The sequence below is a fragment of the Pristis pectinata genome, chromosome 7 (assembly GCF_009764475.1).
Source record: "Pristis pectinata isolate sPriPec2 chromosome 7, sPriPec2.1.pri, whole genome shotgun sequence".
Taxonomy (NCBI): domain Eukaryota; kingdom Metazoa; phylum Chordata; class Chondrichthyes; order Rhinopristiformes; family Pristidae; genus Pristis; species Pristis pectinata.
The window spans coordinates 65,875,562-65,898,739 of record NC_067411.1 but is presented as its reverse complement, the minus strand read 5'-3'; the positions used below and the strand labels follow the sequence as shown (position 1 = coordinate 65,898,739).

The 23,178-nt window shown below is 38.0% G+C and overlaps 1 protein-coding gene across 1 annotated transcript in view; it reads left to right on the top strand.

Annotated features, from left to right (window-relative positions):
• kank1a (KN motif and ankyrin repeat domains 1a) overlaps positions 1-23,178 on the top strand; it is an 83,041-nt gene that overhangs the window by 16,609 nt on the left and 43,254 nt on the right. The window contains 1 exon segment of the mRNA XM_052020628.1: positions 14,483-14,596. Coding sequence (XP_051876588.1) covers positions 14,563-14,596 — 34 coding nt within the window. The 5' untranslated portion in view covers positions 14,483-14,562.

The following is a 23,178-nucleotide window of genomic DNA, read 5'->3' as shown; positions in this document are numbered from 1 at the left end:
ATGTGACCCCAACATAAACCCAACGCACATAGTTTGGTCCTATCAGGTATGGAGAAGGTAGCCAGCCTGTAAAGTTATGTGCCACTGTGCATTCATTTATAAAGAGCCTGCTCAGTCTTGTCTGACCAGGGCCTGATGAATTAAAATTATTTTCTCGCATGACCTGAACCAAACTTAGTACCAGTAGTTGGGTCCTGTTGGGTAGCTAGATTCTGGAGCCAACACTTAATGTTCTTTTTGCATCTCATAGGATGTTGGCAAGATCAATATTTATTACCCATCCCTGACCCCTTGAGCAGGTGGTGGGTATCCTTTCTTAAACTGAGGTACTTCTGTTGAAGGCACTAATACTGTGTAGTTTGGCAGTGACTTTTCAGAATTTTGACCCAGCCACAACAAGTAACTGGTAAATTATTCCCAAGTCAGGATGGTGTGCAACTTGTAAGTCATAATCCCTGGTGCATGCATATCTTGGTGTTCAGTGGTATCTCACAAACCTGCAACCTTAGAAGATGATTTGTGGAGTTATTAAATGCAATTGTGTATTGCTTAACATTGAATTTATTGATGGAACCATGTCATCAACGGGAGCTTTCAGAAGCCATCCAACAAAGTGGAGTTTACAAACAAAGTACATGGATGAGAGTTTCAGCAGCATGGTTTTGGAAGATGAGCAGAGAAGCAATTTTGATATACACAGATTTTTTAAATGTGGCAGGGTAGGTTTTTAAAAAAGAAATAGCACATGATTTACTTCTGTTAAAGAGTCAAAGCATGGAATGTAAAATTGATCATGCCAAATTTGTTTGATATTGGTTTAGTCTCAACAAACATGTTCTGAACAGATTTAGGCCCACAAATACAACAGAGGTGGTTCACCAAGATGAGACCAGGGTGAAGGACATGCCTTCTGAGAAGAGGTTGTTGGAAAAGTTAAGACTTCTTCTTGGACCAGAAGATGTTTACACAAGTAATCCCACAGAAATCTTTGTGATAACTGGAGGTTTTCATCAAGTAGAAAAGTTTATTCCCTTTAGAACATGTCACTAACCAACAGGTTTTAGATTTGCAATTATTGGCAAAATGAAGGAGAGTTTTTTTTTAATTGGTGTTACCAGGATCTGAAATAATAAGATGGTGGAAGGTGGTTCCATGAATACTTGTTGGATAGATAGCTGAGGATAGGAAACTTCCAAGAATGTGTGGCTAAGCACAAGTACATTTTCTAAGAGTCAGCCCAGGAATAATGGGCTGAATGGCCTCCTGCAGCCAGTTTCTGTGACTTTGTGAAAGTAAATATCAAGTCATTGCTTTCCTCTGTAGAATGAGTTGCCTGCAGTATTATCCTACATAGCCAATAGAATATGATCAATTTATGAAGCACTGAAATACTTGCATTTATTCACATCTACAAGTTTGATATTTAAATAAAACAGACAATTGCTCATGCAGTGTGGCTGAGTTAGTTGGGCAGGCAGCCTCTGCTTTAAACCACTGAATTGGGTACTTTGCAAAAGACAAAACCATGGGTTACCACAGTTATTCATTTGCCATGTTACCCAGGAAATGGATTGGCTGGCCATAAAATTAAAGGCTACCTTACTGGAATCACTTGGCTGTTTGCCTAGTTACATTTAAAAGGGATGTAATTTTTAATGTTTACTTTGCAAACTGTTAGTGATAAGTTTTAATATTGTGCCACTAACATACTGCTTGAGATGTACAACTGTGTTGTATAACACATCCTTTGTGTATGTTGTGCAGATGTTGATTTGCTAATCACCCTAATTCTCATTTGGATAAGAAATTGATAACACGACTTTATTTAGGCAGCTGCCCTTAGCTGAATACACTTGACTACTGAATTGGTTTCATTGATGTGGAAGAGCTTGGTGTACTGTCTTTTATCAACACATTGTAATAATTGACATTGATATCATTTTCTATTGTACTGTGGAAGGGAAACTTTTGTTAATTGTAGTTTACAATGGGCACAAATTCCAGACCTTTTGATTATAGACCAGATGCTCCCCTACAAGAATGGACAGGGAGGAGAGGGGTGATGGTTGAATTCATGACCAATATTATCATGCGCCCCTAGTGTTGGAATCTGCAGGCATTAATGTTCGGTGCGGAGAGACTTCAGTGTGGAGGAGTGGTTTTAACAGGCAATTATAAGAAAATATTTTGTTATAATGGCTGAATCATAGTATTTTGCTGTCATTTATGAAGTGAGGGTGGGGCAAGTGGTTACAAAGCCTAAGATCAGAATATATTCTAAGTAACTAGTTATGCATATCCATCTCCTTTAATAATGACTTGCAGCATTGTTATTTTGGATATTTAAAGTTCAAATTTCACGCTTTATCAATTTGGCTTGACATCTTAAATTGTGATCCTTTAAGGTAGATTTACCTTGATCTTTAAAAAAAATTACAGGAAAACAGTTATTTATGGGACTTGGGCGTCATCAGCAAGGTCGACATTTATCGTCCATTCCCTGAAGGGGGTGGTGAGCCACCTTGAACCACTACAGTCTTTCTGGTGAAAGAATTGTGTTGTTGGATGGGGAAGCCCAGTATTAAAATTTGCCAGTAATGGAAGAAGAAATATATTTCCATACAAAGATGGATTATTATAAGGAAAAGCAAGTGATGCTGTAGAGGTTGTAGATTAGAAGGTCCTCTCACTGTAGCTTAGATGAGTAACTTCAAAGAATTTTGTAGCAGGTACACACTGCAGCCACAGTGTGTGATGGTGGAGGGAGTGTCTGGGTTCCCAATTGGCTACTTTGTCCTGGCTAGCATTGAACTTTGAAGCTGGCAGCAAGTAGAAAGTTTTGCCACCAAATGAATTACCTGGTAGGTGGTAGAAAGGCTTTGAGGTGTCACAAGATGAGTCCTTCATTGCAGAACACCTCTCTCTTTCCTACTTTTGTACCCACAGTATTTATGCAGCAAGTCTGAGTTTCTGGCCGATAGTGACTCTCAGGATGCTGATGTTAGGTGACTCAGCAGTGATGATGCTGTTGAATGTCAAGGGTAGGTGCTCAGGAAATGGCTATTTCACTTGAGTTGCACAAATATATTTCATTCTCACTGACTATTCCCTTCTTTACTACTTTACATTATGCCATCATTTCTCAGAGTTTCAATGATATGTTTTGCTTGGCTGTTTCCACTGAAGGTTGACTTTGCACAACATGTTAGTATTTTCTCAATAACTTCTCATCATCCATTAAGAAACACAAAATATTATAGGCACCTGACAATATATCACCTCTCATTCTTCTAAGAACTGAAGAATCTTGAGTCATTCTACTCTTGCCTCATGGATCATCTAGTTTATTCCAAGAATTGATCTAGTAAACTTTGGTTGTCGTGCCTAAAAGGTAAATATATAATTGTGATAAGAGGCCAAACTGTATGTACTATTCCAGATATGCTCTTGTCTACACCTACAATTATTAAACAGATGGATAGAGGACAAAAGTCAGCAAGCTTTGTTTCAGAGGTCAGACTGCTCTGTCGGCATACAAACTGTGATAAGTACTTGTGAATGCCCTGATCTCTCTGAAACGTCCTGCCATTGTAGTGCTCTTCTCCTCCTCTTCAGGCCTAACTATCTATGCCTATCTCCAATCTTAAATGACTGGATGAACATCATCAGAGTGAGGAAGTTTTTGTTCAGCACCCCTCCCCCCCCCCACCCCCACCCAAGCACTTAGTTTCAGTGGATGAAAGGTATTACGGTGGAAATCTTAGCCACGTTTGCTTCCCTGTAGTGTTTATTTCACTCTTTGTGTTATTTCTGATCTGTTACATTGATCACTGCATCGTTGTTGATGTAGAAAATATAATTGCCCTCAAATTTCCACTCTTTCATGTGGTGGATCTCTGACTCCATCCATTCCATTCTCTTACACTAATCACTAGGCTTCCTATTCATATCCATCATAAATGCCACTAATTCCACAGTACCTGGGCTATATCACTTCCCAGTCTACTTCCTGCAAGTGTTGCATTCTCTTTTCCATCTACACAACCATTTGTACCGAGACAAATTCCCTCCTGAACAATTAGAATAGCAAGCAATCCCAGAGACCTTCTCATGCAGGAAGTACTAGATCTGCTCATTCACCCCTTCCAAGGCATGAAGCATTTCTTCAGTGTGACACAACAGTTTGGGTATATTTCCTGTGCCAGTTCAATTCCCTGCCCATTTATTTTAAGTTCCTAGAATAGTAACACAAGACCAATGTATCATGTGAACATCACTCCGGACATTTGCCCATCTTTTATTCTGCCTTAGAACTTGGCAATGAAAAAGAAGCAGAAACTAGTTCAGACTTTCTGACAGCGAGGAGTTGCCCTGCTTTCTGCCTGCATACAGTAAACCTTTGAACTTGTCACTTGCAGGTTCCCTGATGGAAGTTTTGCTGAAAGACCAACTCCAGATTCATGTGTTTAAGAAGCTTCTGAATGTTAGAGAAAAGTCAATAAAACAATGAAAATGTAATTATTTAAATAAAACTAAATCACCTAAACATTTCTAAATAACTGATAGAGCAGACACAATTATTTGAAATTATCTTATGCCCTTTGCTCTCAGTCTTTCCATTGAAATGAGTGTGCTCACTCTTCCTGGTATAAGCCAAGAGAGACCCTGCCCAGTATAAGGTTCAGCAAGCTGGTGTGCACCGATGAACTTCAAGTTTTTGCATTAGATTCCTGAACCTGCAGACACCTTTTCAGGGTAAATGCTGACTGTTCATCCCAGAATTACTATTATTTCCCAACTAGTGCTAACACATTGTCATTTGAGGTGCACATTCTTGGAAGAGAAACTGTTTTAGTAGAGAATTGTCTTCTACGTTACTGCAAATGGTTAAGGCTGCCCACCTACACTGGAAAAACAAAGTCAGAGATGGTATATCTAAGCACTAATAAACACACATGATGTTGGTGAAGAAATGTCTTTAAGTCAGCCTGTCTGAAGTTCAAGACCAGTTTAAAGACTTGCACACAATCCTGGCTGGGATTTCACTTGACTTCTGGACTCTATTAATTCTTGGTATTAGATGTGCTACATTAAGCAGAGGCTTTCTGCCCTCTCTCAAAGTATTCCAGGGTAACAGTCAAATAAGAGGAGGGGTTTTGTCCTGTGTTATGGCTAATAGGTATTCCTCGCACACCATTACTGAAGTTGTTTCTGCTTATTGCTGCTATTTTTGTGGCCAGACTGTGCCGATTGGCTGCTTGCATTGCAGTGGTGACTGCATTTCAAAATTACTTCATTGGCTTTGAAATACTTGTGGCTATTGTAAGATTGTGAAAGGTTCTTTCATACCAAAAATGTATCAGATTGGTTTGTACTAAAATGTAATTAAGGGTGCAAAAGCAAGCATCTAATAATGTTTGGTTTTCAGATAAAAGTTGCAGTTAGCAAGTGGTGTTTTGTCCAAGTAGTACTTGATTTAAAATGTATTGATTCTTCAGAGCATTATTATGGTAGTGACTTGGCACTCTGTACGGTTTATTGCCAATGTTAAATGTGTTTGTGTCACCAAAAAAAAATGGAGGTACATTAGCAGCCAAACACATTCCTCTGTTTCTTTGCTTTTTCTTTGAGTCCTGTTGATCATACGGTGTGGCTTATGAAATAAAAAGCTTAGTTGAGGTTTTCAGGGGCATCTTTGCTACTGTGTCAGAAGCTTGGAAGTCTCTTGCTGCCACTAGCAACATTTCCACCCAGTAAGTGTAACAAGGTTAGTGGATTCAACTTGGTGACAACCACAGTGAAATTAAAAGAATGTAACTTTGTGTGTGATTTGGTCTTGCCCTTAAATTTTCTGCAGAACGATAAATACTCGAACCGTAGATTACAGAACCATGAATACAAAACTGCTGAGTAACTGAGGATCAGAAGTCGGCCATTCAGCCCCATGGGCCTTTTACACCATTTAATTAGATCATGGCTGATCTGTATCTAAATTGCACAAAGATATTTCCAGACGTGACATTGTGCAGTATTTCTAGCACACTGTCATGAATTCTGCAGGAATTCTGAATTGCAAACTGGTTATTCATGTTATTGCACTAGGTAACTTTGTTTCTGCCTTTTAACCCTTGCCATCCTGATGGAAGAACCTTAGTCATTTTTTTTCCTTTTGTTAGTGCTGCACAAAATAAAATTGTAATATATTCCAAGAACATTATTAGCAATGGTTAATTTTGAAGCCCATTTGTCAACTTTAACTTAATCATGTCACTTTTTTTTTAAAGAAAACAAACCCTGAAGTGCTCGGAATTCCTTTTCCTCCTGTGTTGAGCAAAGACCAAATTAACCTGAAGTTCTACACAAATGTTTGTCAAATTTTCTTTGTGTGACAATGACAGCTTTAGAGGATTAAAATGCTCCTGCAAAATTCCGTCTAGTAATATGCAACATAAATGAGGCTTGTTTTTTAAACTTTGACCAACTGTTGTGTTTAGTGGCCATGGAAAACACTTAAAAAGGCAGAAATACCAAACCATGCTTTTGTTTGTGACATTAGAATATGTCTTCTGGTTCCCGTAAACTGATCTTGCGTTTCCTTATTTCTAGCTTCTTTTGTGTATCAGCAAGGAGATTGCTTTCTGCTGTCAAAAATTTCAAGATTTGCTCTTCCTGCCAGGTGATACTTCCTTAATCCACCCACCTTTGTATGCCATCTGAAAGGCCACTTGGCATTTCTTTGCTCAATTCAGAAATGTCTTTGCTTGGACTGAGTGGCCTGACTGCCTACACGTACAAAACCCATCAACGTTCTGAGTACAGTGTACAACTTGTTAGCTAGCCAGCCATCAAATTTTTCAAATGGTAAATGCTAACAGTCCTTGCATAATTTCAATTTAAAGATTGCCACAAATGTTTTGAAAATGGCTGTGTGTTATCAGGTAACAACAGAACTGGTGAAAGTATGATCTTGTTTTTATATAGCACCTTTTCACAATCTTGGCATTTTTGGAGCACTTTACACAAAGTGGAGTTGAAATTTGGATAATGAACTAGTTGTATTGCAAGCTAGTTAGAAAGGGATCTGGCTTGGTTTCACACTTGTATCTGGATAGCATCAGGTGAAAACTTGACTTTAATCCACTCTGCTGTCAGATTACTTGCCAATGTTCACAGTTTCCCAACAAAATACAGCTACTTGAAAGAAGTGGCAGTTGCAAAAAAATCGCTGCTCAGCACAAAACCCAACAAATTTGTTCTAATTTTAGGAAGTTGGTTTGTAGGTATTTAGTAGGTCATGGATGAGTTTTTCAATAACAATATGTTTGTAAATTTGTGCAATTCATTGTAAAATTTAGTTGTTATTCGTAGGTTATTTTGAGCTCGAACCAGGCACGTGTCTAAAGTTTAAAAGAAAAGATGGTGGTTTTGTTTATGGATGTGTCACTTGATGAGAATTAGAACTGTCAAATATACCCAGTCCCCAGGTGATGAAATCGTCATTAGCCATGGCCTCATTCTCTTTGATATTTTACCTGTAGCTGCTCATTTGAATTAATGGGTTTCTACCAAGACTTCTCAATATTCTTTCAGATTCACCTTCAAAATTTTGTGGGCTGTTTGTTTTTGCTGTGTGCAGCATTTTACAGCTGACTGCTATCATTTTTTTGTGTTTGACCATTTATTGCTGCTTGTTTAGTGAGATGGAAGAAATAACTTGCATTGCACCACAATGTTTTGATGAACTTTACATCTAATAAAGTGTTGTAAGGTACAGAAATGTGGTAGCCAATTTGTACACATTAAAATCCTTCGAATGGAGTGTATGTTATTAGTGATTGTTGGATACATCAAATGCCACATGACTGGCAGCACTATTTTATTAAGACTCTTCTTGTCATGGGCTTATATACTTTTTTAAAAGGTTCCCACAAAGAATTTATTTTTTTCCAACATCAAGGAGTAGCTTAACACTGGTTTCTGTCGTGTACAAAACCTTTTTTCTCCACATTAAAATCATGAAGCATATTTAATTTCATATTTGTCCAGGAATTGGAATGTGATCAAAGAAGTTGTATGTCTATTCATATTTACATAAAGCATTGTCAATGATTGTATTACCACTGAAAAATCAGAAGATTAATTTTTTCGGCAATTTTTGTTCTGACAGCCACAGTACAATGGGACAGGAACAGGTATAGTGCTTAATTTTTACTTTTGACAGAGATCTGTGTCTTAATTTCAGGTTGACCCAAGGTATTGGTTGCAATTGCCTTGAAAGTGAATGGCTGTTAACGAAGATGCAAAGTGAAAAGTTGCATATTTGGAGATCTTTGGATTCAATGCGGAGTTGTATTTGTGTTCTTTGAGCAGTGGTGCTTGCAGAAAGAGATTCTGCTGCTGCAACTCATTAACTAGTTTGATAAATGTGAATTGTTTCAACCTGTCTACTGGGAGGGGTGTTTCAGTGAGATCCCACTGAGAATATAATCCAGCTGTATCCACAAAGCCAGCCCCCACTAATTAATCACTCGAAGGACATAAACTTTGCCTTCTCTGTTTTAAATTTTTGTGTGTCCAAGTTGGTCTGCTGTTTGTTTTGAAATTTGCTCAATTGGCAGCTGTGTATGCAGCCCTCTTGCACTGTAATGAAGAGCTGACGAATTGATGTGTTTAATTCACTGAGACAAAATTGAAATTCATAAACTGAGTAAAACATTCTGAATTTCTAAAAATGGTTTCCACAGAATTACCAAAAAGTGCTTTAGAATAAAGATATTAAGAGATTCCAGGACCAAGTTTGTACAGGGAGTCTTGCAGGTGCTGCCTTTTTCTATATTTTTGCTTCTGTATCATTTGTATCTTTTGACGTAAAACCAAATTAGTAGCTTTAGTATAATTCAACAATGTCTATTTTTTTCTCCCTTTGGGCATGGGAATCTTTGGTGGACACCCTTTGTGTTTCTGATATAGTCCAGTGTTGTGACTGAATTAAATTTGCAGCATGAAATGACTTTAGACATGAAATCAGACCTTTGCAAGGCACAAGTAAAATTTGAAGATGCTCAAAGTGACAGTAGGATTGTGAAACATTGTGTGAATTAAGTACAGTGCAAACCAGCTCCATTTATCTTTTCAAATGGGTGGTTCAATTGATTCACATTTCTGTACAAAGCAGTATCAATCATCTCTTGGAAGAGTCGGAGACAAAAGCTGCAGACAGTGGAAATTGGAACGAAAACTAGGGAATGTTTCTCTCTCCACTGATGCTGCCTGACCTGGCGAGGGCTTCTGGCGGAGTTGATATTTGGAGTTATCAGAGTTGGAAAAGTGCAAAAGCAAGAATGCTTAAATTGCAGAGAGGGCAAGGTAGACCCAATTTCTAGCATTACAATTTGTCTATCATTTTGTTCCATTTATCTGTTTTTAAAGTCCCTTGACACTTTGGTCTTCACTCCATCATTGATATTCCCCTCAGTTCTCTCCACGTCCCCCTACCCCCCCCCCCCCACCCCTGCCCTTTGCCCCTTTGCAATTTTCAACATGCCTATCTCGTCACTTTTTCAGTTCTGATGAAGAGTCCTTGATCTGAAACATCAACTGTTTCTCTCTTGATGTTACCTGCCCTGCTGAGCTTTTTAATCATGTTCTGCTTTTATCTCTTAGAAGTGGTCTTACGAGGCGCAAGAGCAAAATTTAGGCAGTACTTGATGTTGCAGTGTTGGAGCCCAATAACAAAAATGTCTTGGATCTTCTGCTGATTAGTGAGCCCCTCAGGTTTGTCTGCCCACCTATAACAGCTCTCTTGTGCTTGCAAGCCAGTTACCAGCCGATCACGTTTTCCATCTTAAAAGAGCAGCAGACATTCGGCCTATTGAATCTATGCTAGCTCACAAGCAATACCATGAGTCCTATTCCTCACTTGCTTCCTATTAACCTGTCTCCTCACTTGCCCATTAACCTCTCCTGACCCCACCCAGATTGTCTTGCCACCCACCTACTTTCAGGAGTAATTTGCAGTGGTCAATTAACTTGCATGTTTTTTTTGGGATCTGGAAGGAAACTGGACCACGTGGAATAGACCCACAAGGTCATGGGAAGAACATGCAAGCTTCACGCAGCACCCAAGATCAGAATCCAATGCGAGTTACTGGGACTGTGCAGCACTAGCAATAACTGCTGCATTATTGTGTTGCCCAGCAGGGGCCATTCTGTACAACTGTGGCTTGAACCCCCAGAACTGCTTTGAGAGGCATTTAAGTCCCACTCCCAAGCTTGCTGACCATCAAGGAGACTGGATGTTTGAATGTGTCTGACATTCAACAGACAGATCTCTTAGCCTACGTTCTGGGAAATCTGTGAAAACTTATCTTTCCCCCAGTTGGACTGGTGAGCCTTAATTGCTTGTCGCATACATATCCACTCAGTTATGAAGGTGAAAGCTGGCTACTCTGAAACTGAGCTTTTTGTCAGAAGATCTCAAGCAATGTCATCATTCTGTTAGCATTCAAATTGTACGACGGATACTATGGATCACTTTAGGCTTTGTATCAGCAAGCACATTCCATGATGTTGATGTAGACCACTGTTTTTTGGGGGAAAAAGAATCCCTTGATACCTCTCTCATACAATGTACTCAGCAATGTCCAAAACACCCAGCTTTCCCCCATTTTTATGTACTTTGAAAAGCACAGAAAACTGAAATGCATTCAAGGTTATAATCTGATCAATCAGACTATTAGATACCACCTAAACTTTGAGTTGTGAATTCGTCTATTATTGTCACTTGTACCAAGGTAGTGAAAAACTTGTCTTGCATATCATTCATACAGATCAATTCATTACACAGTGCATTGAGATAATACAAAGTAAAACAATGCAGAATAAACTGTTAGTTACAAAGAGAGTGCAGTGCAGGTAGACAATAAGGTACAAGGTCATAACGAGGTAGATTGTGAGGTCAAGGATCCATCTAATCATACTAGGGAACTGTTGAATAGTCTTAACAGCGGGATAGAAGCTGTTCTTGAGCCTGGTGGCATGTGCTTTCAGGATTTTGTATCTTCTGCCTGATGGGAGGGGAGAAGAGAGAATGTTTGGTGTGGGTGGGGTCTTTGATTATGCTGGCTACTTTACTGAGGCAGCGAAAAGTATAGACAGAATATTTAATTTTAATTTTATATATATACTATATGAAAAAAAAATGTATGTCAGGGAGGAGGTACAGAAGCCTGAAGACCCACATTCGATGATTTCGGAACAGCTTCTTCCCCTCCGCCATCAGATTTCTGAACAGTCCATGAACGCTACTTCATTATTCCTTTTTTTTCCATGCACTATTTATTTTGTAATTTATAGTATTTTTATGTCTTTGCATTGTACTGCCGCCACAAAACAACAAACTTCACGACATAATAAACCTGGTGATAATAAACCTGATTCTGATTCTCTTTATGTAACTGAATTGATCAGCTTTTCTTTGCTGCTTAGCACATGTTGTGTATTTTTTTTAAATTAACTGCTGGATGGGAAAATTGGAGAAGAAATCTAGTTTTACAAAGCACAATTTTATTGTATTGAGTTTTGTTAATTCACTTGTGCCATCAAAGGCAAGTTCAAAACTCTCTCAGAAACAAGAAAAAGTTTTATCCCTGCCAGCTCTAGTGTTGTCTGCTGAAATGGAACTGAATATGTACATGTTAAACATCTCTTTTTTTTTGGCCTATGTACTCATTGTTCAAACTTGATGTTGATTAATTTTAGTTTGAATAACACTTTTGAGAAAAAGAATACTGGAGCCAAGAGGATCATTATGATCCCATTACAAAATGGTGCACTTTTTTCAGGCTGACTTTTTCTGAAAGATCAAGTAGAAACCTGTAGACTTCCTTTCAAAAAAAAACAAATTCCAGTCGGTTATCAGTAAATGGAATTTGCCCTACCATTGAAGAGGCTGAGGTTGACTATTGGAATGCAGAGTTGAAAAGTCAGCTGATTCTTAATCTCACACAAGTTATCTTCATCCTTAAATGCAAGATTTTTGTGCTTGGTAGCGGTTGTCCATCAAGCTTGTTTCTGTCTCTAGACCATGTTGTGCATTTTGTTTGTTATCTCTGTCACAATTTAAATGGGAGTTTTTTTTTGTAAGGTTATGATGGTGGTTTCTTTGTAACATCAACTTTGCATGTCCTCAAATACCCTGTCCTTTCAAAAAAAAAATTAATAGCAATTGCACTAATGTATTGGTGTTCTAAAATTTGTACAACCCACTGACCTCTGCTTTGAAATGTCATGCCAGTGTTTTTGAGAATTTTCAGCATATCAATTTATGAAGACTGACAGCAACTTGTAAAGACAAAAGAAATATGAATTTTGACAAATTCATATTCAATCTGCATGGTATAAGCCTAGTCAATAAATTGACCAAGAAAATCCAGAGATTTATTATTGATGGTAAAAGAAACACAATATTTAAGGATGGTAATTCTAAAACTTGCAATTAGCCTTAAGCACATTTTGGTGAATTTACACATCAGTCTCTGATTTCCTAAACTAATATTTTAACTAATGGATCATTACAAGATACTGCTGGTGTATTTAGAAAACAAAAATTAGTTTTTTATATATATAGTACACAACTGAGTTTCCTAATTAGGTGCTTATTTAGGGGCAGGTATTTAAAAGGGCAAATATTGGCATGAAAATTCAACCATACCAGTTCTTCCTCCACCTGTGCCTTTTCCTCCCCCATCCTCACCACTCCTCCCTACTCCTCCCTACTTTGTCCAGCATGATCTTCTAGATGGGCCAATATATGGGGTGGTCTATTATTGTACCCCTTGTGGGAACTAATATTAAGCAGGTCTTCAGTTCTAATGGAGCTAAGAAAAATTCAAACTCTTGATCTTCTAGCTTCTGGGCAAATCCACCCAGGTGAAGCATATAACTGTTACTGGCTAACATGGTCACATCTGGCATACTGGTCAAAAGTGCTCTGCCAGTCTTAGGATGTGCAAACTCTTAGTTCAGCAAATCTCCATCCAGTCATCCTCCTTTTATAATGGCATTGTTTGAGGTGAGCGGGTGTTTTATCTTTTGTTGCCCTTCTGGTCTAGTGCCATGATTTCACCTTTGGTGATTTGATGTGAGGAGGGGTAATTGCTGCTCAGGAGGGGCTAAGTTCATTGAAGCATCATCTAGAACAAATCAACCTCTAAATCGGGTATTTTTAATGCTTGGGAAGGTTCTTTTTTCAAGTGTTGCACTGGCGTATTGGTAAGAAGCATGACCAGCAATAAATCTTGCTTGTTTAGCTAACAATATGTGGTTCAATAGAAAGACTTCTGCAACTTATAATTCCTTTGCATGATATGGAAATTTGCTATTGTGAAGTAAAATTATATTGTATTTTTATGTTTTCAAATGTTTTGCAATTAATGTAAAAACTTGTACTCGCCAAAAATTTGAAAATATTCAGAACTGTAAAAGATTTAAGTTGATAGTTTTAGATGAATTTATATTTATTTCTATGGTAATCCAATGCATTTTGGAAGATTTTCTGAGATAGGACACGAATTTGATCATTTTTGCTGGCTGCTCTTTTTTTTACAAAAGACCAAATAACAACCACGCTCTGGACTTGATCATTTTAACATTTTTTTTTCATGTTTTTCAATTTCTCAAAGATAGTGATGGTAGGACTTGTGCATTCTGGCTCATCACTTAATTAGATATAAGAAAACATTCTTATGATCTTTTTCAGAGTAAGTTTAAGGATTAAGAACTTTTCTTAAAAGGTCCATTATTTACTTATTTTAAAATCCCATTTTATTATTTTGTCCCTTGACTTCCCAACTACACTAATTTGGGTTGGAGTAGGTTTTCCTGTAGCCTGCTCCCACCAATGGCCTTCTCAGGCTTTCCTTAATGGTTATCCTCGTGATCTCAGACAAGCTATTTGCTGAAAATGTAATTGGTTGGGAAGAAGCTTCAGGAGTAACAGATGAACCAGCTCCAGTTTGTAAATATTTAATGGCATTGTCACTCAGCTGTGATCAAGGCTGTCTGATTAGCTGCTGCTGAGAAGCAAGGAAGTTAGTTGCACTCATTGGGCATCCTGTTTGAAGATCATATGAAGTCACAGACCAGGGATAAAGCAGGGTGCCTGTTTTATTTGCATGTCTCACTGGGTGATGTCTTTCTTCAAATGTATTGGGAAAAAAATGTTTAACATCTATTTATTGTTGAATTCACTGAAATCTGACACTACATTTGTTTATCTGATACAGTGCAGAATTGCTAATTTAATATTATTTGAGATTTTGTGCCTTCTGAATATTTGTATGCATGCTCATAAAACACAAGCTGTACTAGTGCTGAAGTTACATACTTGGAGCTAAACTTGCACTAACTTGTGCCAATTCCGAGTTGCTCGATGAACAATTTGGTGATCATATACTTGACATGCATTTCTTTTTCCTTCCAGATTGCATGAGTGGCTGGACTTGATGCATGCTGGTTGCATGACTAATGTCTTTGTGGATTTATGAATAAGCTGATGCAGATATGGCTCACACTGTGATTAATGGGAGTGTTCCAGGTAACCAAATATATTATTGCAATAAAGTCCTTTATAAATTTGTATTTATATGAAAGTTGAAATATTGCATGAGGTTTCTTAAAGATTCAGTAAGTCTTTGTCTCCGCAAATTATAAAGTCTTGCAATGACATCCCATCTACCTGTTAAAATGACTATATACAGTTCTCCCAACTGTAACAGGTATTAAAAAAAATAAATGATTTTATCAAAGTAATAACCTAAAGAAGTTAATGCAACATTAAGACTGTATGTTTTCTTTAACTGAAGGATATTTAATTTGTATGACCATGCATCTAATACACACGCACACAGACACACACACACAGACACACACACACAGACACACACACACACACACACACACACACACACACACACACACACACACACACACACAGACACACACAGCTTTGTCGTATTGTTAATGGAAAATTCAGTAAGAATTTTGTCCTAAGCTTAGAAAGTACCAACTGAACTTTCATGAAAGGTATAGAAAGCATAATACAAGAAAACCAGAGTTTGTAAGAGTCCATATTAAAGTGATACTTTAATTCCCTACTGTCACAATCTCTGTCTTTAATGATTTCCATAGCACTCTGCTTGGCTAATTTACTGTCATAATACCCTGAAAGGCACATTTTTCTACCTTTGCCCTTCAAGGTGTGAGTAATAGTGTAGTATTTCATATTTTAAAGTATTTGATTTGGCTAATGGAAGAAGACAGTTCATACTCCATTAAATGACTGGTTTGATTTATTCTTTCCAGACTTTGGAATTAATGATGCATGATTTTGAGGTGGCCTTTCATGTGTCTTTGTGCGATTTCATTTGCCTGCCCCCTTTTGCAATATTCCAGACTGTAACTAGATATTCAACTGCTTTGCTTAAACCGTGCAGATTTTTATTCTTTAAGTCAACCTAAAAGACATAGGTCATCCAGTTACATCCCCTGTGGTATGATCACAATCACAAGGCATATTCTGTTACCTCAGTAGTATTCTCTAAAAACCACCACAATAGATGATGTCACTCACTTTATTGGCAGGGTCAGTCACAGCTTTTGCATACTTGAACAGAGACTCCAGGATGATGGCAGGATTATTCCTTAAACAAAAGTCACGCTATGCCAAACTGTTTATTGGGACTCTGGTATAGATTTGCTACCTTTAACGAGACCTGTGAAAAGTAGTCTAAGCAAATCTTCTCTGAATAGTGCTGCTTCAAAGATGTTTGTAGTATTTTAGTTAAATATAACATTAAGTGTACAATTCTGATAACTGTGATCACTTGGCCAAATATTTAACCAAGTAAAAGATCTTTTTGAGCTTTCTCTATTGTTGAGTCCCTTTTGTGAAACATTTTTAAAATGCTGTTGATAATTGGGGGAGTGGAGGGATATTACTTGTGCCTTCCTGCTGTTGTTTCACTCACCAGTGAAAGTTTTTTTTTATTTGGTTGCTTACGATTTTGAATTCCCCATTAGATTGCCTTTTAAACTTTGCCACAGTGAAATGACTTCTGGTTTGTTTGTCTCTCTGAGGATGTAGGTCAGAATATATTTCCTATAAGAGGTTAATGGTTGATGATGTAGTTTACAGCTTCAAGTGTTATCAACAAGTGCAAACATACAAGATCATGAAAACTAAATTTGGGTCATCCAAGGAATTAGAAATAATGGTAGCATTAGTGAAATAATTTGATAAAATGTAGAATGATGAGCTGGGGCAGTGGTAGAGAGACTATTGATTCAGAGGATTCAGTCTGAAGTGACTTGGTCTTAAAGTATCAAGATGATCCCTGTGTAATTAAACTGATTTTCCAGTCACAAGACATTGGTTATGATTGTAGAATATTATTTAAAAATTTGCATGAAGAAAACTGAATTTGTTTGTTTTTACTTTTGCATTGTTATGATGTAACTTAAGGATGCCAAGGAAGTGGCCAAATTTGGATTCCAAACTGAGCAGCTGGGTTTTGATAGATTTGGCTTCACCATACAAATCAAAAGATGATAAAATGTGCTTTTATTTTTGCAGTTTCTAAATTTTGGTACTTTTGCATTATCGTCTTAAATGAGTATCGATACTAATAATCAGGATCTTCATTCCAAAGAAGGTCACCCTACAAAATCAGTATTTTCAAAGTAATATTTGTGTACATTTTTGAGGGAATAAGGTTATTTAATTAGGAGTTAAATATCTGGTGGCTTTGAAATGGGTGTTTGGTTGCATAAAAGCATACTCTTATTATTTATTTTGAAATTGTTGTGTGATTTGGTATCAAGCTTATTGTGGTAAATTACCATATGAAAATAGAGGAGCATTAAATTGTTCAGCTTTATTGTTTGGAACCTAAAAAAGTGCCTGATTTGGGTGCTTGTTTTCAGAAATGTGGTTTCTGATTTCCAGCAAGATTAATGGAGTTCTATATGCAGTAACAGGAACTCAATGCACTCAAAACAAGACTTCAGGGGGCACAATCAGGCAGCGAGTAGAGCCTCTGCCTCTCAGACACCCAGGTTCAATCCTAACCTTAAGGGCTGTCTGTATGGAATTTGCATGATCTCCCTGTGACTGGGTTTTCTCAAAATCCTCCAGTTTCCTCCCACACCTCAAAGACTTGCTTGGCCACTGTAAAATGCCCCTAGTGTATTTATGAGTGGTAGAGTCTAGGGAGAGTTGGCAAGAATGTAGGGAGAATAAAGAAAAGGATTAATATAGGATTAGTTTAAATGGATGATTTAATGATCACTGTGGACTCGGTGGGCTGAAGAACCTGTTTCCATACTGTATCTTTATGGTTCTAATTAGCAGCTAAATAGTCTGCAAATTTTTTTCAAGGAGACCTTTTGAACTGCTTGCTTGTACCACCTATCTACATCATTTTTTTCAAGTATATGAATAAATGGCTGCATAAGCTGCTATTAAGCAGTGTGAGTGCTTCACGTGTCAAACTGAAGCATTTATTAACCAAGATAAATGAAGAGGACATGGAAAGCAAGTTGGATAAACTACCCAATAACCAATTATTGTGGGTTAGGTCAAAAAAAATCAATTCAAAATTAACGTGTTTCATGTATTTTGGTAGTATGGGTCAATCGAGGGAGTGGGGTGGTGGTGTGCTTGACAGAGGTCTTCCAAGGTGAATGTTCAGCAGCATAATTTGGTCCAATTAATAAAGTCAAACAGCACAGAAACGGGTGTTTCAGTCCACTGAACCCACACCAACTATCCATTTGCACTAATCCTATGCTAATCCCATTTAATCTCCCCACATTCCCATTAACTCTTCCTAGATGCTACCACTCACCTATACACTATTTCTTCAAACCATTTCCCTGTTCCGTAAGGTCTGTGTTGCAATCGTCATAGAAGATATTGTCAAATGAAGATCTGGAGAAAATCTGTTTCCACATCCCACGTTTCTTGTCAAGAAATCCCAAAATTACCTTGGACTCCCATCTTTGTATGGGAATATTACATAAATTATGATGACCAGGTGGCTTGGAAGTTTGAACTGTACTTGCCTCTGGACAGCAATTCTGTAAAGAATCCTTAGATATGTCTTCCTCCCAAGTCAGCTAGTCTCCAGTGGAGAAGTGAGAGAATGGATCAGATGCCAGCACATCGAACCCTGCACCCCACCTCCAGACTTGCCATAAGGTTGAGTTCCTTTTGTGCCAGCTATTAGTTGTCAAACAAAAAAAAATCTACAGAGCCAGTGAAGGATTACTCTTAGGGTCCTCTCGGTAAGTAAAGCTGAGTGATTAGTCATTGGTTCTCCAGAGAAATGCAACGTGCCAGAGTATGTATGTGCTGCCGCCATTGTTGTTTCCCACAAACTGGCACGTGGCTTAGCTCATGTGGCGATTACACCAGGAGGTGGCTCAGAGAACCTAAGGCAAAGATCTTTGTTGTAACAGCAGGAGTCCCAAACCAGATGCTGGTTTATGGTGATTGAATAAGTAAAATTTTGTTCATTCTGTGGGATGTTGTGATTTTTTTTTCCAATGTTTCGGCAATTCCACTTCACAGCCCTTTAGTTTATAATGAGCACAAGCTGGCAACTAATAAAGTCAAATTTGTTTTTATTCTATAGGATGAAAGGATTTTGGGGAATTTTCTTTTTGGTACTTTGGCATCGCAATTCCATCAATCTGCTTATTTTTCTATGTAAATTTCAACATTATTGACCAATAGAAGTTATAACATTGTACACCTGGAATTCTTATCCACTTGACAATTGGTGAAAATTATCAAAATATAAACACCACAAATTCGCAGCGATGATTTGAATTTTCACAGAAAATGCTGAGAACACTCAGGTCAGATGGCGTCTGTGAAGAGAGAAGTAGTTAATGTTTCAGGATCAGAACCTTGGACCTGAAACGTTAACTTGTTTTTTCTTTCCAAAGATGCTGCCTGACTTGCTGAGTGTTTCCAGCATATTCTGATTTTATTTCAGATTTTCAGCATCTGCTGTCTTTATTTTCATTTGAATTTTCATTATCACCAATTGCACTGGTGCCAACTACAAAGAAACATGATGCATCATTAAAGCCAGCAATTTTGAGAGTCCTGCTGATCTTCTCGCTTCCTCCTCAAAAGTCATTTGTGCTTTAGAGGGCCACAGATCCAGCAAATCCAAGTGTTCTGAAGAACATCTCTACCATCTGTATAACATTACTGTGATAATCAGGAGGACAGTCCAAGTTGAAATTCTTTATTTCTGATAATAAGCAGGTTATTTGGCAACAGCTGAGCTTGTTCCAGTTCATTTCAACATATATGAGAGTTCTTATGGGGCCTGTCTGGATAGATGTAGGAATAATGATTCCACTGGCTCGGGTGTCTAGAACCAAGGGGTCAATAAACCAATGTCTCAAAACATTGTGCACTTGCCACATTGCCAGTTGTCCTGCAATAAGCATAACATTGTCTAGGAGCCAAACTTGGGACCTTGTGGTTGCAATGATTTATTACCTTTTATTCGCCAGGATAGCTCTTCATCTGGAGTTTAACCAGATGTATTCTGAAATTAATAACTAAAGTAGACTCTATAAGAAGCCTATATCATGAGCTGTATCCTATTTGTGGTCCTTGGTGCAACTTGGTCATTGCCGTTTGTGAGTTATTGTGTCAGCCATTTCAGAGAGAGAAATTATTTTATGGGTCTTTGTGTATCATTGTGGATCTGTATTAATTAGTTAATTGCATACAGTTTATTAAAGAAAGTGTGAACTGCAAAAATTTGGGGCTCTGCAGTATTAATAAACTTGAGGGAAAATGTGGCCTGAATCTGGAAAACTAGAGGTTATCCACTCTTGACAGCAGTGTGATGGTAGTTAATCTACTCTAGGGTTTAATGTAAAATATTGCATCATCCTCCTGTTTGAACATGGTCTCTATCTAAAAACTAATTGCACACAAAATAAGCCTCGCAGTTTGTGTAATGCATAGTTCGCTACATAACATTGAGAATTATCGGTCTCTTCTTTGTCAAAACTGTTCACTGTTGCAGGATTGTCTGGGAATTCAGGGATAACACCTGTTGTTAATACTCCTTAAACCTCTCTTCCCTACTTCCACTTTCACCTCCAACAACATACAAGGAGCTGATGAATCCCTTTGGCTGTAATAGTGAGATCACCTGCATCCCTACTTTTAGTCATCCAAGGCGAGTTTTCTCCATGCTTTAGACAATAATGTTCACCTCTTTTATTTTCTTTAGTGCCCTCTCCAAGCACACTGTACATGATACCACCTCCTGCTTCAGACTCTATTCTTATTTACCATTTAATTATTGAGATTGCAAATTCTTGCCCCTCTTCCTCCTGGTATCATTCCATTGTTATTATTGCCCTCTTCTTCAGAAATTCATCTGTGCTTCCTTGAACCATACATGGTCCTTGTCCATCTCTATTCCCTTTTTCCTTTGAAGTTCTTTTTACTTGGGGCGAAGGACGTCATAGATATTTCACTTCTTCTGCCTTAGTTCGTCTTGTGCTGAAGCTTTGTGACCTCCAGCCTTCATTCTCTGTGTTCCCCAGTGAAATGTTCCATCTTTTGTCCTCCATAAGGCTTGTTATCCATGTGCAACTTGCACCACCATATTCCCCCCATGCCTGTTGACGTGAATTGGCCTCCACTTCCTCAATGTCTCAGTTTTTACCTTTATGCACAAAATCTACCTTGACTTAGTCTCTCTGTACCCTTCACAGCCTTCCTGAGCAACCTGCCCTTCCAGCTCTAGTCTCCTCTGCATCCAAACTTGTTTTGCCTTGGCATTGTCAGTGTGCCTATAACCATCCAGTCCACAAAGATCCAGAATGCCCTCTACCCAAGCACTTTGGCCTCTCTACTTAAGACTTCTCACTTTTTTTCTTTTGCTGGCTAATGCCAATTGTTTTGATCAATGATTCTGTTGCAACAACCCTGTTCTATAAACTGTAAGTTATATCTTTGTGGAGTGAAAAGGCATGATTCAAAGCTCTAAATTTGTATCTCCCAATTCCACCACTTGAATAATCCACTGAAAGCAGTTCTGTAATTAAAGCTTCTTTCTAATTCTTTAATTCTATGGTGCTTTAAGAAAATGATCACAAGTGCAGCTGTTTGAGCCCCATGGCACTTCCTTATTTTGCAAGCAAACACTCTCAGTGCTCTCATGCTGAAAACAAAAAAATAATTTCCTATATTCTGCCATCAATCACAGCTTTTATCTAATCTTTAACTGCCGGCGTTCAAAGCACGAGTCAGTTGTCAATAAAAACCATGTAATAATTAAACATTGCTCTATTGGCAGTATGGTCTGTTTTTTTATCTTTTTAAACTGTGCATTAGAACCTTAAGGGTAACACACAAACTCTAGGTGACTTACACAAAGCTAACTGGTATTGAGAATAGTGGTGGAATTAAGATCTATGGTTTGGCAGCTACTGCAAAGTTTACGAGGAAATACCAAAAGAGCTGAGTGAGCTGGCCCTAGTAATGCTCGTTGCTCGTTGCTGATGTGTCAAGAATACGTGGGCCAGTCTCTCTGTGCTGCACTAAGTAAAGGATTAACTTTTTCCACTGTGGGAGAAAGACTGTTCTTACTGTGGTAAGTAGACTAGTTATGTCTTTATTTCATATGCATTCCAATATCTATACAGAGAAACAAAATTTGTGTACTATCACTTTGATATTTACAGTGAAATCACCAGTGCAGGGAATTAGATTAGGTAAGAGTTCATAGTTTTGAGTTACTGAGATTATTCAATACTATTCTGTAATTATTGAATATATAATTAGATCCCAAAGTTCTAACATTTACACTCTAGCCTCCAAGTCCAAATTGTCTTTATCAGAATCATTCTCCAAAGGTATTTTGGGAAAGATGTAGTGCTCAGGACCAAAGTAGGAGCTGGCTATTTTTAAAAATACTGCCCAACTTTTTTTAAATTCAAAAACCTCAATCGTCCCAGCAAGAACTTAGACAAATTGCTTCAAGATTTCTTGGTAGAATTCCCTTCTGCTTCATTGTTTCGTGGGTCCATAAATGTGACAGCATGTGAGGCAGTCAGTCTAGACTTGCTTGCAAACAGAGAAAACTGATAGGACTAATAAAGTGCCCCAGACTTGGTCTTAATTACCTAGAGGTGTCAGCAGTATTCAGTTGTTCTCCGAAGCCTTTAAAAATTTGATTTTTTTTTGCTAATGCTTCTCAAATTGTCAAGCCATTGGAATGATTTTTTTAAAACTCTGTTTAAGTTAATGAATATTTAAAATTTGGGTTTCTCTCTGTGATTGTTGGTCATCTGCTGGTGAAAAACACCTCAGACCTGATGTAAAACCTTGCATTGAGTTAACTTCGTAGATAGTGAGCAATTGCCTCCCTGACCCTGCTATTGAAATTAACACTCAGATTATCTTCAATGCAGTCTTCAGAAGTGTGCTGAGTAAATGACAACCACACAGGATTTGTAGTTAACCACACATGCATAGAAGACTTGTAACAAATTAATTTTCATTGCAAGAAAATGTTTGATAAGAAATGTAAAAGTATATTTAGTGTACATGATATATTTGCATTGAAATAAGAATTAACTCGGTGAATTTAAGGTAGCAAACATTGTATTCTACTGACAACAAGAACATTTTCGGGGCTTGTTGTGGGTGGAGCAACAGTTAGCTCCCTTCATGTGCTTTATATCAAGATCCCAGGAAAAGCACAGGCTCAATTGTCCAAGCTGTTTCCTGTAATCATTGACATTGTTTGACACGATAATTAAATCGTGAAAGAGGAAAACTTAATACAGGTTGTGTCAGTTCCCATCCATGAAATCTGATAATTTTCTGAAAGCTCTGCTGTTCTTAGTGTGTGCCATTACAGTTGAAAGTAAATTCTTAAGACCGTGCTCCAGCACATTCAGAAAAAGCAGAGAAAGGTGCTTTCCAAGCCACCTGTTCACACCTTCCTGATTAAAGGGCAACCACTTCTCACTGTCCTGAGTCAGGACACTGGACTCATTTCCTCCCTGTACACCTTGAACCACTGCAACACCACATCAGCTCCCCAGGGAATACCCTAAGGGAATGCA